The 15,486-nt window shown below is 36.3% G+C and overlaps 2 protein-coding genes across 5 annotated transcripts in view; both read right to left on the reverse strand.

Annotated features, from left to right (window-relative positions):
• Window positions 1-3,309: 3,309 nt before the first annotated feature.
• Window positions 3,310-8,589, reverse strand: LOC119479108. 3 transcript variants are annotated; one of them, XM_037754371.1, is made up of 8 exons: window positions 8,463-8,589; window positions 6,839-6,883; window positions 6,457-6,570; window positions 5,993-6,049; window positions 5,497-5,655; window positions 4,294-4,407; window positions 4,012-4,129; window positions 3,310-3,980 (listed from the first exon to the last, which is right to left on the reverse strand). In XM_037754371.1, exons 2-7 carry the CDS (start codon window positions 6,881-6,883, stop codon window positions 4,082-4,084), a joined length of 537 nt encoding a protein of 178 aa, XP_037610299.1. In that variant the 5' UTR covers window positions 8,463-8,589; the 3' UTR covers window positions 3,310-3,980; window positions 4,012-4,081. The 3 variants fall into 3 exon arrangements, with proteins under 3 accessions (XP_037610299.1, XP_037610283.1, XP_037610291.1); XM_037754355.1 differs by having other exon boundaries at window positions 6,761-6,883; window positions 8,463-8,580; XM_037754363.1 differs by lacking the exon at window positions 8,463-8,589 and adding an exon at window positions 7,695-8,433 and having other exon boundaries at window positions 6,761-6,883.
• A 532-nt stretch (window positions 8,590-9,121) lies between these two features.
• The window catches only part of lpin1 (lipin 1), a 35,157-nt gene continuing 28,792 nt past the window's right edge, over window positions 9,122-15,486 (reverse strand). For both annotated transcript variants that reach the window (XM_037746561.1, XM_037746569.1), the window contains exons 16-23: window positions 15,385-15,449; window positions 15,133-15,271; window positions 14,561-14,709; window positions 14,273-14,359; window positions 13,267-13,419; window positions 12,841-12,955; window positions 12,498-12,601; window positions 9,122-12,374 (exon numbers count right to left, since the gene is read on the reverse strand). In XM_037746561.1, coding sequence (XP_037602489.1) covers window positions 12,197-12,374; window positions 12,498-12,601; window positions 12,841-12,955; window positions 13,267-13,419; window positions 14,273-14,359; window positions 14,561-14,709; window positions 15,133-15,271; window positions 15,385-15,449 — 990 coding nt within the window. In that variant the 3' untranslated portion in view covers window positions 9,122-12,196. The remainder of the gene's footprint in view (window positions 12,375-12,497; window positions 12,602-12,840; window positions 12,956-13,266; window positions 13,420-14,272; window positions 14,360-14,560; window positions 14,710-15,132; window positions 15,272-15,384; window positions 15,450-15,486) is intronic.

Consider the following 15,486-nt stretch of genomic DNA (forward strand, 5'->3'; position numbering starts at 1 on the left):
CAGCGGATATACAAGCCGTTGTTATGATATATACATAAAAATAAAACAGTGTATGCCGACCTTTTTCACACCGCTCGCACTCACCACTTAGCTTTATTTCAGATGGCCTTGTCATTGTGAAAATATCTGTGTATTGGAATGATCAGATGAGATGAAGATGAAAAATGAGAAGAGCCTTCTGTGTTTTTCCTCTTGATTTTTCTCGTTGGCTTGATTTCCTAACGTCCGTTTCTCTTCTCGTGCACTGATTCGATTAAGCTGAACAGCCAATCAGAGTGATTTCTGTTACTGACGGGCACCGCCGCCGATTCAACATGATAAATCAGCCGAAAAACCTCAGACAAGGGCCAACACAGGCCGACTAGAGCTGACGGTGCGAGACAGACTGAAAAAAAATAGGCCAACGGATGCTCACCGACGGCCCCAAACTGTCCAACGGCCGACCGTCAGTTTGGTATGTCGGGGCCTTAACAATGGGATTTAACACTATCAGTGTTAAATCCCATTGTGCTATGAAAATTGGCCATTACAAATAATGACTAAAAGGGGAAAGAGACAAAAATAAATAAATGATTTAAAGCACTTATAATCAGTATTTTGCTGTTAACCACATGAAATCACAGATGATTATCACCCGATGCTTCTCTCAGATCTACAGAGATTTGAATTGTCTTTTCAGCTCTAAAAGTATGCTACCTGCCCAGTACTAATCAACAGACAAAGTTAGCTGCTAGCTTATGACCATAGTGGATCATTTAGCAGCTACAGAGTCATTTCCCTCTGAGAATGAATGAATGGCTTGAGTTTAAATTTTACAATAACAATGTATCAAATGACAATGTGAAAACAATGGGACAATGTGAAAGGGGACGCTCGTAGTGATGAACCTACAGAGAAATATCACTTGAATCTGCAGCTGCCCTTGACTTTACGGAGCCTTATAGTGAGTTTAACCTTATTTTTTAGCTGTCCGGCAACTTTACTGTTTTGGTTCACTATTCCCGCTCTCATACTGTTGCTTTTGGTTACAGCTGGCAGCTGTTTTGAATGAAAAAGCTCCATAACCCCACTGCACATCACCAGCCCCAAACAGCAGACAAAGTTAGAAAATAGTTGGTGAACATAGTGGAGCATTTAGCAGCTGAAGAGCCAGATATTTCCCATGAGTTGGTACAGACCAAAAACAGAGCTCAAAGAGCGTGAATATTGGACTCACAATTGCTTGCTGATGACACGTCAATTTTGTGTTCCGTTGGTTTAAGTTGCTCCTTATCTGCTGGATGTGTAAATAGGCAAATGTTTGCTAACAAGTTCAATTCAATTTGTTTTTATATAGCATCAAATTATAACAGAAGTTATCTCAAGACGCTTTTTATATAGAGCAGGTCTAGATTGTACTCTCTGTACTATACTGTAAGTTAGCCATACAGTATAGAAAAATAAAAGGTGATGATATATGAACGTTGTATTCACAGCTTTTTTTTTTTGCGGCCCTCGAGTGACCAAAAAAACTGTTAAAAATGGTGCATTTCTGATTGTTGATTATCCTCTCCTCTTTTACTATAGACTGCAGCTGAAGAGGTAATAATGCTGTATTTTTCTACCTTTGCATGTTTTCTCAATGCTAGCTTTTTTTTAATCTCCATTCCATTCAGATCTGAAGAGTGTGTGTATTCAATCGGCACCACATTGTAATTAATCATGAGGTTTTCTTTGGCAGACAGTCTATAGACGATTCATTATTACTTACTCCTGTATTGCATGTAAAACAATTGTCTCATGTGTCATTAAAGTGACTCAAGTTCAAACTCTCTCTTAATTTTCATTACTTTATTTATGCATGTCATTTTTTCCTTTGTTCATGGGGTGCTATTTAGTGTGTAATCTATCAGATATTCAAATTAGAGATTAATTACAATTGCTCATATATCATATTGTCTGATTTGTGTATATGATTTGAATATGTTTGGTTTTGCAAAAAAGAAGCTACGAACCCGATTTGAATCCACTGCAACACAATGAACTTCATATGTGTTTGCATGTATGTTTGATATGTTATTCATCTTCTTACTCAAAGTGTAAATGTGAAATATTGAACTTTCTGATGTTATGACTGTTAAATAACTGTTCCTATACTCCCAACCCTTGTGTGCACACTTTTAAGACAGACCTATTCTAAGCTGAAGCTAACCTAAATGCTTTTTGCAAATGTATGGTGACAGTTACACAGAAAGGGTACAGACATGTCATGATTTGAATAATATCACCTGTTCATATCACAACATGTATTAGTGCTATGTCTCACATGCTGTCCTCAGTAAGTGAGGACAGTACATTGGATGTCATAGTGTTTGTACTTAATGGTGCTGCTGCTGAAACATGAGCTGACATGGTAAAAAGAAATTGTCAAGGGCAGCCAGACTTCTTTTGTAAGGGACAGGAAGGTGGAAAAGGATCACATTGTTCTGTGTTCAACACTTCAGATAGTAAAAACATAGAGAACAGTTTACAAGAGGTGACATGTTTATGGTTTGAGTTGTTGGCATTACATTTTCATGTTCAGATGTTCACATTCTGATGTTTGAATAATAAACACTCTCTCTTGAATTAACATGTCTGTGGGTTTCTATTTGGTAATAATGCAGTTCTATCGATGCCAACCATTAAAGGTATAATATGCAGGATAAACAAACAAAAAAACAATGTATAGATTGATACAAAAATAATCCCTCTCAATTATCACTTATGACCCAATACACACACCCTGCCCTCTGCCTGTATTTTCTCTTTTCTTATTATTTTGCTGTGTTTCGGGACGTTTCTGGGCGTTTGCAATAACGTTTTATTTCTCTGATTCAGTGATTTGTTCTCAACGCCGCTCCCTCTCTTCATTCAATCTATAGCTCGCTCGACTATTGCTGCTCTCTCTCTCCCTCCCTCCCTTGCTTGTTCATTGAGCCAAGGAGGAGGGAGGCAGCTTTGAATGCTGTGTATTTACAATCAGCAACCGACAATGGTTATAATACAGTATTATACCTTTAATAAATACTCACTCACTATAATAAGTAGTCGTGTCTGCGGTTTTAAAAATGAATAAGCATTAATAAAGAATAAAGGTTTCTCACTCATGTAAGCATGAGTTTGTGACTCGTCTGGAGTTGATAATAGGTAATCAATGGTTAATAATTAAGATTAAGATTTTTATAACAAACAATACGTCTGCAGTCATGTTGATTTCTGGTCCAGATGTTTTGCAACACTTTTCCAAAAGGTTAGTAGTCAGACCCAATCAGACTGAATTGCCTTTTCTTTTTTTTTCTTTTTTTTTTTTTTTACATACTATTAGAATTGCTGAAAAATATTGGATGTGTGGGAAGTGATTCGGAGATCTGGAGCCAAGCTGGTCAAGCTAGTTTTACTAGTGAATTAAAGCTAAAAGCAGAAAGTGTTATGCTGGCGGAGGATAACAGCCTCTCAACCCAAAAGCTTTTCTTATTAATGGCATATAACTAATCTATTGAGCATTAGTACATGGTATATAAACCATTTACAAAACTGTTTGTTACAACTTATATACTCTTGCGACAGGGTGCCTTATCAAACATTACTTTTGATTAATTGCAATGTTTTTGAGAAATTAAAACAGCCCACACAAGTTTTCTTTAACTATCTCAGAGGGACATTGGTCTCCCCCCGACCTTTGTCCTGTGGTGTAGCAGTGCAAACATAATGAGCTGACAGGTCAGCCAGCGCCAGGCTGCAGAGTAAGTAGCAGTTAATTGCCTACATAGTGGGGAAAGTTCAATGCCATCATCCTGTTGAGTCTGGTGGCAAATGTTCAAATGAGGGAAATATAGTGCTCATATGCTGGTGGAAGTATCACAGAAACACCATGGCAATATATATACTTACATACATATGATCTGTTTTGCATTGTATACAACAGCCCAAATATGCTAGTGAGAAGTCAGTAAATAATTGGGAATCATATATTCTGTTGTACCCACAAATAGTCTTTTTATGCTTCATATTTCTTCTCTCCACTCAATTTATTGCACTTCAGACCTTCCTCTTGTGCTCGTTATTCAACTGGTGTTTCAGCCGGCGTAGTAGTCATCACTACAATGGCCTAAAGAGAAGAGAAAGAGAACTTTTTAATGCTTGACTTAACTGGTCCTTACTCATGCCGCAATTTTGTTTAAGCTTAGCAAATATTGTGAGACATTCTCTTAGCGAGTGAGACATGCACAGCTCTCAGCACAGTCATTTAATGTGTGTGGAAGTCATTTTTACCTGGCTCTTTGTGGAACGCAGGGCAGCCACGGCCAGACATGACATTACAATGAAAATAAGTGCACCCACAACACTATAGATGAAGAAGAGCAGCTCCAGAGCGAATACCAAAGCCTGGACAAACACGTACACACATGACAAACACATAAAAAACACACATGATATCCATGCTGTGGACCAAATTGAAATGTATTACACCTTAAGATGGTTATAAGTTTTTGGCCATAGGTATGGAGACCCATGCAGAGTGCTCATTATTAAGCTCAATATGATATATATTTTTTTTATTTCTGCTTCTTTATTTCAGTTCCTTTCTTAATTTAATTTTAGAAATTCTTATTTATAACATTTTTGTTTTTATTTCATAACGCCACTTTTAATCACAAAGTCTTTGTCTGTCAAGACAAACAGGGCAGAGCCAGTTATATAACTGCTTCCGCCTAAGACTGTGAAGATATTTTGTATCTGAAAAAGAGCATTAACTTGAATTGTCACTTACTTGTAAATGTCCTAATAAATTACACCTGAGGGAGCTACAGTGTGCAGACCTTTATTTATGTTTTCATTGCTGTTTTCTATCGGTCCACCTGCCCTCAATGGTTTTGATTGTGTGCGACCACTCTACATTGCTTGAAAATTGGTATCTTGAAATAAAACAATCATTTGAAAATTCATATTATTTTTAATTTCTTTTATGTTTTATTTATTTAAATAATATTGGACACTTTGGATCTCCGTTAATACTGATGCAATTGAATAAATAATTGAGATACAGATGTGATGCCAAATCTGGATATAATTAGGGTATGTTTTTACAAAGTGAAGAAAATAATTGAAGCAAATAGTAAATATGTGTAATGGGGGTAACAACAAGTTGAACTGCTGTAGACGTGTGCTTTTTAAATATATCTCTTTGATATACTAAGTACTATGACACAAAAATAAATCTAATATTTAAAATGTATTGTGTTATGTTTGTCAGTCTTCAAGAGTCCTAAATGCTGAAAAGCTTACCATTTGAGGGTGAAGTTTTAATTTGATATCAAGATACACGAACAGTGTGTTGTTTGTAAGATGGTTCAATATCATATAATAAAGCCTTTATTCAACAAAGAAATGTAAAAGCTAAAACTTGCTTTAGATTTGTGATCAATATAATAATGAAATAAATAACAAATAAAAAAATTAAAATATAATATTCACCTCAGATGACCATTTCAGTTCAGTGAACTCTGTCATATTTTCTTCAATAAATTCATAGTCTCTGTAGTAGCTGCGGTGAGCCAAGTTGGGCACCATGTACAAAATTGTCCAACATGACCCCAGAATGGTCACAATACTCAGAGCCAATGATACGGTTACCTACATGTAGACACCAACAGAGAAAGATGAAGGAGAAAGAGACAGAAATTTAAAATGATTGCTAATAGTTCATACGGAATGAGGACAACATGGAGAGCCCTGCAAATGGTCATACATCAATGAATTCAATTATGTTTAATCGGTCAATAACAAGAAAGAACACCATATCAGACACAAATTATTGTTCCATGCATTATTGTATTTTACGTTATCTCAAAACATGACTGGAGGGGATCTTTCATATATTGTTTTATGTGCAGGCCTCTCTTGGTCCTCTAAATTGATAGATCTTGGAAAACTTGCTAGTATTGCTTCAAATTAAGACAATGGAGCTTACTGTTTTCTTGGTGGTGTTGTACTCTGTCAGAATATACAGAATCCCACATACGATGAACTACAGAGAGGAGGAAACAAGCTGTTTTATTACATATCGGATACCACACTGCTGCATTGGATTGTAATTAGTTAACAAGATAACAAAAACACAGCCTATTGTTGGGGTCGTGTTTTGATGGTAACCCACAATTTGCGAAAACTGCCCGCCGACCTATCCTGACCTTAACCATTCGAGGTCACCTTAACCATCTCGCAAGTGTTTTGCAAATTGTGAGGTACTATCTAGACACAATTTATTGTTGGGGCTTAACTACTGAAGTGAGTTCAAATTACTATGAACCCATGATCAAATTCTGTACAAATTTTGAATATTGGTGGTTTCTTGGGTTTGTAATATGGCTGTTTTGCAAATAAATGAATCCATTAGCAGTTATGATTCACTGAAGAATCTCTCTCTCTACCAACCATGATTCCCAAAATGAAGCCAGGTGGGATGACGCTCCATGAGCTTCCAAAATTGTACTCTGGCAGGATCGCGGTAATGAGGAAGAAAGACGAGCCTAAGATCAGCACGATGATCTAAGAGAAAATCAAAAACAACTTTAGGTAAGACCACTTAACCTCTGTTTTATTTTAATCTTTATTTTCTGTAAAAAATAGAAGCATAAGTTGTGACTCTCAAATATGTAACCTTGGAAAATACTGTGGTACATCATAATCAATGAGTATTTGATGAACAGTCATTTGAGAATTGGTGTGTGTGTCTCACGCCAATGATCTTGGGTTGCCACTTAATGAAGCGGTGTAAAGGTTTGCTGCCCCCCACTGTGGTGTATTGAAGACTTGCATTATTTCCACCTGGTTCATTCGCAGAGTAGAGCTCAGCAGACATCTTATGGACAAACAAGTCACAGGACACAAATAGGTTGAACATATGAATATGTTACACTAACCAGGGGACGGCAATCTTTTTGATATGAAGTGCCATTTTAAAATGTTCTTGTTAATCAGTGTGTCATAGCAACATTAAGGTTAACATTAACTTTAACTATGACACCACATGAATATTTTAATCACTAACAGATCTGTAATTTTAATTGGCATTAAAAAACATAATGAAAAAAGGTCATATTATAATAGGCTATAAAGGATGGCAGAAAAAATGTCAGAAATAAAATCATAATATAGGATGCCATTAAAAAAAATGTCATTGTAGAGTGTGCCATAAAATGTCATAAAAATGTCAAAAATAAGGTCATAATATAGGATGCCTTGAAAACATGACATAAAACTCAGCATAGTATTGTATGCCATGAAAAATTTGACAAAAATCAAAATCATTAAAAATGTATGTCATGAAAAAGTCAAAAATACTGTGACTTTTTTATGACATACGTCATAAAAAAGGCACAGTATAACATGTCATAAAAAATGTCATTAAAAAGTCATATTATAGTGTGACATAAAAGATATCATAGTATAGTATGTCATAAAAATGTAATAGTATAGTATGCTATTAAAAAAATTATCAAAAAAAGTCATAATATGTCATAAAAATGTCATTATAAATTGATAGTACAGTATGTCGTAAAAAAATCATAAAAATGTCACATACTATTTTATGTCACAAAAATATCAGTATTGTATGTCCAGTTTAAAGGGAGTCTGATTGACATCTTGATTCTACCATTTGATTCTGGTACCTATTCATGCTTTAAGAAAATGCTTTTCATGCAGATGACAGATACTTCCTTCCGTTTGTGCAGTGATTGCATTCAGTTGTATCACAGATGTATTTTGTAAAGCTATACCCTTTCTGTGTGGGCGTTACAACATGAAACCTAAAATGTAGATGAAAGTGCAATAAATCCAAGAATTAACTGATGAAAAGTACTTTTCACAAATCGATAAGCAGAACTTGTTTCAGCTTTGACAGCAGGCCAATGGCTGTGTCTCATGGGATATGTAAATATGTGTCACGTTTAACTTTAAAATAACTAAATAAATAACAAGGGGTTAAAATGTAACTCCCCAGTAAAGCTGTAGATACCCATTTATCTTGGAACAAGTACAAAATACCTCCAGAAATATAGTTTAAGCTTGTCAAAAACACCAACGGATGAGAGTTACAGATGTAGACAGTGCAAAACAAGCTGTCTTAACAGGAAAATGGTTGGGATTTAAGCAGTTTGCCTATGTGGGCTATACCTCCAACATGTCGTACTAATCCTGATGTTGACATCAAGCAAAGCTGGTAATCATGTACCGAGTAAACACCACACATTTGTCTTGAAGGATATAAGTTTTTCCTTCACTCCACTGACGTTGCAGAGATTAAAAAGTTTGTGCATTTGAACTGACTTATTACATAATAAGGTAACGAGGACAAGAGTTTTATTTAACTGTTAAGCGTCAAATCTCAAACAAACTTGTTACAAACAAAATAATTGAGAACAAAAGGAGAGCCAGACCTTGTATAGTCCTGTGGTCCGTGCTGTACTTCAGTGTTGGCTCTTGTAAAGACTCACATCACGTGCACATCTGGAGCAGCGTAAAGGGGGATTGGTGAACGGTCGAGGCAAAGGGGAGGAGGATGAGCTCAGTGTGTGAGTGTGTGTGTTGTGGGGGTAGATCCGTTCACAGGGAGCTATGAGGGGTCACAGCTGAAATGGAGAAGTAGAAGGAATGTGTTGAAATAGTTTAAGAGAGATAAAAAGGGAAGAGAGACAAGGTTTCCTGTTCTTTCCAAATCTGACACAGCTGTGTGCTATTATGTTGCTCCATCTATGACACAGAATTGAGGTAAAAAGGGCAGAGAGGAAATAAAAGGGATAAGATAAAATAAGATAAAAAATATTCAGTCTCCTTCCCTCCTTCATGTCATTTACATCCTCATCTCCCCCTTTTCTTCCAGTGGGGGAACAAGGATTCAGATCCTTTACTTAAGTTCTTAAGTAGTAATACCACAGTGTAAACATATTCTATTACAAGTAAAAGTTCTGCATTCAAAATTGTACATAAATAACAGTAAAAAAGCATTAGCAACAAAGTTTCAAAGGTATAAAATGTAAAAAAAAAAAAAAAGCTCTTTAGGTAGAATGAAAGTGGAAACAAGAAGTGTAACACAAAGTAGCAATCACCTTTGAGTTTATTGAAAAATGTGTCCATTTTACAGATTTATTCAAACTACGTTGTTAACAACAGCTTGCGCTGCACACTGCTCGGTAGGCTGCTTCAGTGCCCTTAACATTATCTTTACACGGGACAGCAAACTGGCTCAATATCCATGTCAACACAGAGACAGACTGCAAGGTCAAGAGTTTCTTTCACAGAAAGAATCAGGTGATAATCATCAAACAGATGATTTACTTTAAAAATCTGGGAAGAGCATTGTGTTCCTTAAGAAGAGAAATCATCTCTGACTTTTAACTTCCATGTTTCATCATACAATTAGGAGATCTGTATAATTACAAGACTGGATCTATCGAGTATCAAATTAAGTGTCCTCACACAGATCAAAGTGTGTTTTTGGCTTAAATAATTACAAGTTAACATGTCTGTGCATGTTTGACATAAACAATACTAAAGCAACGTGAAAGTACTTCCCCACAAAGATCAGGTGACAAGACATTGATCATTACATCCACGTAAATATGCATCTTAGCATTACAACAGCATGCACCCTCTGCGTCTTCTCCTCTTACACAAATTACACTGGACTCCCCAAGGCGTGTGAAGATCAACAGTTTTAGATTCAAGGTTAATTCCTCATTATTTTTCTTTTAGGTAAAGTCAGTCACAATACAGCATCAGACATATCTATCCTATGCACAAAGAGTATATAGCAGTATAACAGACTCAGTCATGATCAATCAGAGGGCTTGTTAACAGTATTCTGGCATTTTGATTTCACTTTTTTTCAATATAGGACACATTAATATCAGACTACAAATATCCATGTTAAATTCTAACTAAAATCTGCTGAATTTCTTTGAGAATTCATTTTTTTTTTCAGATGATTTAAAATCCGGGGGGAAGTAGCGACATCATTTTTTTTTTCTTGAAGCTGTTAGGCATTCAAAATTGCTTTCAACTAGCCAATTCCTCTTTTTTTTAAACATGAACAGAGGAGGTTTTATGGGGGTTGATGGTACTCTTTTGTACGTTGCAAAATGTTTGCACGTCATGTAAAATAGCCACCTTGATGCCCATGAGGCAACAAATGAAACAAAATGTCATATGATTAACAGCTGACATTACATCAGGAAAGAGACAAGTTATCCATCTATTGGCTTTCCAAAAATACTGCTTTAGTGGTCACATGCTGAAACTGCCATCTCTTAGTGCAACGGGAGGCGGCTGGTTTAAAAAGAGATTCATAGCAAAGCATTAAATGGCTGCAAGTGCATTTGAATGAGCACCAGTAACAAAGCACTTCAGACAGTATATCATCTCTCAAAAGATTAGCAGAGCTTTTTTTTAAGTTCACTTCATATGGTCACAAAAATGTATGTTATTTTTGTATTTACAGTAGTTTCCCCCTATTTTAAATTAGACATGTGGTAAAAATAAACATCCATCTCGCATAAATGCAGTACAGTAGATATTATTTGATCAATGGATGAAAACATAAACACTTGACAACAAATGAAAAAAAGAAATATGTACAAATGACAAAAAATAGATTTGATTGTGAAGAGAAAACCTTACAGTATTTGAATATACTGCATTTGATTCTCCATTACAGGACAGATTAGCGCCGTACATAAAAGTATACTGATCTGTGCAGTAACGCTTTTAAAAAACTGAAAATATATGACCATAGTCCTGTATGGGCTTCTACAGTAATTGCATTGATGAGCATTAGTCATTATAATAACATACTCTGAGTGATTTATATACTACATTCTAGGATATAACTGGTGTTAACTTATTTGCACGTATAAAAACAGACAGAAAGAACACAAACTGAAGTTATTTGCATTGTATTGCATCTATCTTGTGTATTGTTACTGAACACAAGTTAGAAAATGTGCCAGAGCCACATCTTTCACAGTAGCACGGTCAGAAGACCAAACACATTTAACTAGACCTGCAAAGGAGTTTGGCACAGAAAGATGACTAGATGCAATATCTGTGCTATTTTTGCATGTTCTGTGTGTTTTTACTGTACTGTAATGTAATGTAATGTAATGTTATGTGGTGTTTCTGGATGTGTAGTGCTGTATCTATTGCACCTGAGGTCAGAAAAGATTACTATAGCCACATACTTAGACCAGGTAAAACTTCAACTAAGATTCTGAGTCTCTAACTATTTGGTGAATATATTACATGTGACGGGTAAAAAAGCCAGTATTCTTACCTAAACAAGATAAAAAATGAGTGATGCACCACAGGTTTGAGATTTGAAAAGCTTCACCGAGGGCTTAGGTCTACATAGGAGTTGATTATTTTAAGATAGGCATTTCTTTTTGCATAGAATTCTGAAAAATAATGGCTATCAGGTGGTACAAGTAAGGATGACCCAATATTAATACCAGACTATATAAACCATATTGGTGCAAAATAATAATCATTTTCACCTTGTTAACAGTAGGCCTATTTGTTTGGTGTGGCAGCTTTTCTATCCAGCAGTGCAAATGAAGAGTAGTGTGGGATGAAGGAGAGAATGCTAACTAGTTAAATGAAACTCATATGGAGCTGAAAAACATGCAGCGAGGGATAATTGACTTATTCTGTAATGTTTTACTTTGTCTATGGAATGCCTTTACAAGTTCAACTTACAGTATACTGTATGTATGTGTTTGTGCGTGTCTGTGAGTCAGTGCACTTACAAATGTGTGATATGAGTCTCTGCAGGTAGATCCATCAGTTAGCCTCACTCCCAAGCAGCTGTTGAAACTCATCATGGATTTTTTGTTTCTCCTTTTTCCAGTCTTATTTGTAAGTCTGCTTGTGTTCTCACTGTTGATTGATGGCAAGATGGATTGTTTATGTGGGATATTGAAAACACATTCATATACTTGCAATCAGTAGTCACAGTTACTTTTCTTAAGTAAAGTCTTTTATCCTTGAAGGAGCCACAGAGCTTCCTTCATTCATCCAGTACAGTTCTTGGATGACGTTTTTGATTCTAAAATAATCAACACCTTCACTCCGAATCTGGGCTGCTGGCTTCCTCAGTGCCAAATTTGATAGGGTTTCCTCAGCTTGTCTCAAGTGGCTGTGGCTCTTCTTCTTCTTCTTCCTGGTTGGTGCCATCAGGAAGTTGTTTGCTCCAGTAGTCGCACTGGTCATAAGTGTCAGAGCAGGGGAAGTCTGCTCCCTCATCTCGAGCTAGCACAGGAAAGACATGGTCGACCATATCGCACAGACGGCCAAAGCTGAGAGGGAGACACAGATGTTTACGGACTTTAACCAGAATTCAGACAGTCAAAAATCTGTATACATGTGTCCAGAGTCAGATTACAGATTGAAAATCAAGTTGAACAGAGATAATTGCTTACGAGGAGATATTGGTTTTGGCGTGCTCCTGTATCAGCTCCCCCTTGGGATTGACAGTGAAAATCCTATTCAGAGGAACACCCACCTCTTTATAGGAATACACATCCTGAAATCACACATACACAAACAATCAGCATCACTACCAAAAGCAAGAACTACCAACACTATACAATTGTGACAAGGATTGTGAACAAAAGATAATGCACATAAATAATTACTATTATAGCAAAAAAAAATACTTCATTTTCCCTATGAAATAAATAATATAACAAAAAATAGTACAACATAGTCCTCTTGTTACAGAGAAATGACATGCTTGTGTCTGTTCATGTGCAGCAGTCTCACCGTCGCTCTGTTGCCAAAAGCAGCGTAGAAAGGTTCGGTGTTAGGGTAGAACAGTTGCTTTATGTCTGTGAGACACTCAATCTTAAACTTCTCTGGTTTCTTCTCAATCACCTCCCTATACAACATGGCATGACATCAAACACATTTTACATGTCCACTCAGAAAGACGTCAAAGTTTCCCGTGCATTTGGGTTTTTTATATGGCATCATCATTGATTGGTGGTTTCAGCCTATTGCTAAAACAATATAAACAAATGTGTCAATACTGTGTAGCTGTGCTCCTGCTAAAAATGATCATTTATAAATACCAAATTAAAGTCTATTAAATTACTATTATTCAATACTGTTAAATATTTTCAGTTTCGAAGCAATATGAATTCTGATTACTCCAATTTAGCATTTTTGTACATGTGGTGTGTGTCTGACCTGTGCAAGGCAGAAAAAAGACTACTGGGGCTGAGCAACACCGGACCCATTGGCAGCATGGTTCCTCTCTCATTGACCCAGTGCAGGTAGCCTCGCGTCATATCAGCCATGCCGATGGCCCTCGCCGAGCAGTACATGAATTTATATCCATTCCTGTGACAGAGAGAAAGACAGAGACAAAGAGAGAGTGAGCTTGTACTTAGCTGTGCACTCTGATTTAAATAAGGAATCATTACAGTGATTACAAGCCATTACAATTATTTCAGTTAAAAGAAAATAAACAATGAACTTACATACTATACTATGACTTTTTTTCGACATACTAAACTAAGACTTTTTTCAACACACCATACTATGACTTTTTAATGACTTTTTTCAACATACTATATATGACATTTTTTACAACATTTTTATGGCATACTATAATATTAATTATTCATGACATTTTTTATGCCAAATATATGAGGATTTTTTATGACTTTTGTATTACTTTTTTATGGCATACTTAACTGATTTTCTTTTGATCATTTTTATGACATAGTACACTATGACTTTTATACTATACTATGACATTTTTATGGCATACTATAGGCTATTATGATATTTTTTAAACATGTTTTATAGGATACTATACTATGACTTTTTTATGGCATTTCTTTTGGCCTTTCTTTGTAACATACTATACTATTAAAATTTTTTGACTTTATTTTTTACATTTTTACATAATTTCTTCATGGCATACTATACCATGACTTTTTAAATGCCAATTAATTACAGATCTGTTGGAGATTCATGTGTATGCGGTGTCATAATTAAAGTTAATTTTGATATGGCACCCTGATTAAGAAGAACATTTTAAAATAGCATTTCATATCAAAAATGTTGGTGACCTCTGAACCAAACAAATAAGTGTGATATTTGCATTATAAATGCTGACTTAGCCAGATTCCCTTAGCTATACAACTGCACTCTGTACACTGCGAGCAAATTGTAAGGTAGCACTCACTGGCTGACTTTGTGGTAGAGCCGTGCGATACCCTGGTGAGTCCAGTCTTTACCCAGTGTGGGGAGGATATGACCCAGAGTGTCTGACCTACAGTGTGACAAGAGAGAGGCAACATCACACAATCAATAAAGATAGACTTATATAAACAAACCACCAACACCAAATCTGTGAAAAGCCTGACATCTACTGGTGAAAAGTTGAAACTGAACTGCCTTCTGTTACAGGCTGGTTTGTGAATTTCCCATTGGCTAATAATAGTGACAGCGTGACTATCTTGCTTTCCATTACCTGGTGATTGTTCCATCTATATCGGAAATGATTATCTTGTCATCCCAGCTCCAAAGATAGATTGTGCCATGGCAGCGACAGGTGCCCTGATACTGAGTGGTCACACTGAACACCACCTCATTAGGACCCTCCTTCAGCTGCAGGCTAGCCTGTAAACATACACACGCAGTGCATGAAGAGGCAAGCACAAAAACACACACAGATTGAAAGAAGGATGGTTAAAAAGCGGTTTATTCAGTGTTAGGCTTGTTATACACTCCAGGTGAGGAACACCTGCAAAAACACTAAAAAAAATGTATGAGGCATTCCTGCAAACAAAATGTGAGAAAATCACCCTTCATTTAAAATGCACTAAATGTTGCCAACTATATTTCATTCCAGTGATTGCAGTAATGTGCAGAGTGTAATCCATAAAGCCTCATGTTTCCATTCTTGGTGACCAGTTTGAGATTGCGTTGAAAAAAACTGGTCAAATGGAAGACAATGTATCCATGGTTGTTATGTAAGTAAAGTATGTACTTTTATGTTTTATCCCCATTAAGGTCAATAAAACCAGCTGTAGTAATACATACCAGTTGCTCTGAGGTGAGCCGAAGAGTCTTCTTATAACAGACGTTGCCAGAACTCACAAGGAGCTCTGACTGGCAGGATCCTGACGCCTGATTGGACGATCTGTGGTCCTCATCACTAGAGGATGACTCATCCTTCATCCTAAAAAATCAAAGATCACCAATTTGGTGAAACTACGAAAACTAATGACAATAGAAGTGTTGAGAGAGAAAAATATGGTGTTTTAAAGAATAATAAAAAAAAAAAAGCATCACCTGTTCACCGACTGCATGGTGAGTGAGCTCTCTCCACTGTCTCCTCCTGCATCTGTCACTGATTCCTGAAGTGCACAAAGGTCAAAGGTCAAAACAAAGGTC

The sequence above is a fragment of the Sebastes umbrosus genome, chromosome 2 (genome assembly GCF_015220745.1).
Source record: "Sebastes umbrosus isolate fSebUmb1 chromosome 2, fSebUmb1.pri, whole genome shotgun sequence".
Classification (NCBI taxonomy): domain Eukaryota; kingdom Metazoa; phylum Chordata; class Actinopteri; order Perciformes; family Sebastidae; genus Sebastes; species Sebastes umbrosus.

Coding starts and splice junctions, on each gene's coding strand:
- LOC119479108 (XM_037754355.1), bottom strand. CDS start 6,883: ATGTCTGCTGAGCTCTACTCTGCGAATGAACCAGGTGGAAATAATGCA. Junction 6,571..6,760: donor GGCAACCCAAGATCATTGGC/GTGAGACACACA, acceptor ATTTTCTCTTAG/ATCATCGTGCTGATCTTAGG. Junction 6,050..6,456: donor GCTTCATTTTGGGAATCATG/GTTGGTAGAGAG, acceptor TCCTCTCTGTAG/TTCATCGTATGTGGGATTCT.